Raw genomic sequence first — 2,523 nt, forward strand, 5'->3', positions numbered from 1 at the left:
TTGTGTGTGTGTGTGTGTGTGTGTGCGTTCGTATGTGTATAATTAATATATATATAATTACATTACATAATCTATGAGTAGCCCAAGATAATTCCTTTTTGCTCAGTGCTGCCCACATAGGCCAGAAGGTTGACCACCCATGTGTTGGAGTAAGAGGTATGGGCTTTCTAGAAAGATAGAGGTTCTGAGGGCCAGCAAGATAGCTCAGCAGACTAATTGCCTGCTTAGGCAAGCGCAGGGACCAGTGTTCCAGTCCCGGTACCGCATGCCGCACCAGCTCTGCCTCTGGTTGTGTTGAGCCGGCCACCAACACCGCACACCCGCGGTCCCAGCGCTGGGGAGGCTGAAAACAGGAGGTTCACTACATATGAGCTCAAGCCATGTGGTGAGACACTGTACCAAATACATTAAAAAAAAAAAAAAAAGATGGAGGTTGTGTTGCCTCAGGCCATACTTTGTGGTTACCGGAAGGGTCCATCCGACTCTTCAGGAGAAGGTTCTAAGGTGGTGATTATTTCTCTGATAGAGATACACGGAAGGCTCCGTCATCCCTGAAGACAAAGGAAGCTGCTCATTGCTGCCTGGGCCTCCATTTGCCAGAGAGTTACACATCGAAATTGTGTCCTCTCCCCACTACAGCACTAGTGGAAATTATGACCAGATTCTTTATCGGCACTTTCAGACGCCCAGGTTCGCTGCCCTCCCCCTTGGGAAGATGGCATCTCCTCCTCCTCACTCCTGTCTCAGGCCTCAGATCCAGGAGCCCCACAGTTAGGCAGTGTTTCACCTAGGATCTCCTTGTGGGTCAGGCAAACGCAGATAGCTGAACACAGAGGTCGACCTTCTAAACTGAGAAATGTGTTTAATCAGAGAGGACTCCACAAGGTCCATGGGCACACCCTTGTAATCCCAGTGCTTAGGAGGCTGAGACAGATCCCTACAGAGGAGGATTTTGAGTTCAAGATTTTTCTGAGCAACTTAGATCTTGTCTCAAAATTAAAAAAATAAAAAGTGCTGAAGGTATAGGGCACAGAGCCTTTGGGTTGGATCGCCAGTACCACGAAGGGGTAGGGGCAAAAAATAAAGCAATAAAAGAGCATGCAGGAGAAAGAGAGGGAGGGAGGGATACAAGGAGAGAGAGGGAAGAGAATGTGACAGCAAGCGAGCACACTCCGGAAGACCCGGTTTTCTGTGTCTCATTGGTCTTTGTAGTCCTCACCTTTCCCCAGCTTAGTCTGAGTCTCCCTGGTTCCTGGACCACTTTGGGGACTCTGGGTGCACAGTAGACAGACCCCTACAGAGGAGTCTGCACCAAGGAAGGGGAAGGGGTTGGGCACAGCCTCGCGGGAGCTGACCCAGAAACTGCTGTGTTGCAGGGTGGTCCAGGAAGGCGATGTTCTGTGTGTGCCAACAGCTGGGCAAGTAGAGACTCTGGAAGGAAGTCTGGAGAGATTGCCCAGGTACGCCTCTTCCTCCTGTCCCATCCCTGAGATTTGCTCCCTGGTGCAATTCTAGATTGTCTCCCTCCCAAATTTTATGGAGTAGTTTTGTGCCTAAGAATATTTCACTGTTAAGGGCTGGGGAGATGGCTCAGTGGAATAAGTGCTTCCCTGGCAAGTGCAAGGGCCTGAGTTCAATCCCAGGTTCTGCCAAAAAAAGAATATTCCACTGTTGCTGTATATGTTGTTCTGGGGAGAAAAATAAATTTTTCCAGTTCCCAAACAGGTACATGAGTGAAGAAAATTAAGACCCACTTCCTGGAGGCCGGGTTATACATAGCTCAGCAGCACAGTGCCTTCCTGGCAAGCACAAGGTCCTGAGTTCGGTTACTGGTATAACCCCCACACACCCCCAAAAAAGAAACATTGCCTGAGTCAAGTGTGGTGGCGCACACCTACAGAAGGTGAGCACAAAGCCAGCCCAAACTGCATAGTGAGACCCTGTCTGAAAAACAAGTATGGCCAGATAGCTCAATGGACTAAAGTGCCTGCTTAGGCAGAGCACAGTGACCGGGGTTCAGTCCCAGGCTTGCCATGCCATCCCCGCCCCCAGGGCACACTGAGATGGTGATTGATGCCATGCTTTTATTTATTTATTCATTTTGAAGAACCGGGGATTGAACTCAGGACCCTGCACTTGCCAGGCAAGCGCTTATCCTACTGAGTTTTTTCCCCGGTCCTGAGATGGTGATTGAAACTGGACATGGTGGCGCATGCCTTGTAATCCCAGCACTTGGGAGGCCAAAAACAGAATCACTATGAGTCAGATCTACATAGTAAGACCCTGTAGACCCTGTACTAAAAAAAAGCAGAATAAAAAACCCAGCACTTCTTAGGGCTGTCGCTGAGTATGCAAGACCTTTTGTGTTCTGCCACCAGCGGTGCTCTAAATTGCCTGCTGGCTCTGGGCAGCGCTTATCCTCAGACTGTGTGGTAGTCTTGTGTAAAGTGAAACAGTAAATACTTTTATTTTATTTTATTTTATTTTTAATTTTATTTGTGTGTGTGTGTGTGTGTGTGGCCA

General features: G+C 48.7%; 1 protein-coding gene across 2 annotated transcripts in view; it reads left to right on the top strand.

Annotated features, from left to right (window-relative positions):
- Pex6 (peroxisomal biogenesis factor 6) overlaps positions 1 to 2,523 on the top strand; it is a 16,750-nt gene that overhangs the window by 5,028 nt on the left and 9,199 nt on the right. For both annotated transcript variants that reach the window (XM_004624420.2, XM_023719815.1), the window contains exons 2-3: positions 527 to 690; positions 1,377 to 1,460. In XM_004624420.2, coding sequence (XP_004624477.1) covers positions 527 to 690; positions 1,377 to 1,460 — 248 coding nt within the window. The remainder of the gene's footprint in view (positions 1 to 526; positions 691 to 1,376; positions 1,461 to 2,523) is intronic.

The sequence above is a fragment of the Octodon degus genome, unplaced genomic scaffold (assembly GCF_000260255.1).
Source record: "Octodon degus isolate 3935 unplaced genomic scaffold, OctDeg1.0 scaffold00005, whole genome shotgun sequence".
Classification (NCBI taxonomy): domain Eukaryota; kingdom Metazoa; phylum Chordata; class Mammalia; order Rodentia; family Octodontidae; genus Octodon; species Octodon degus.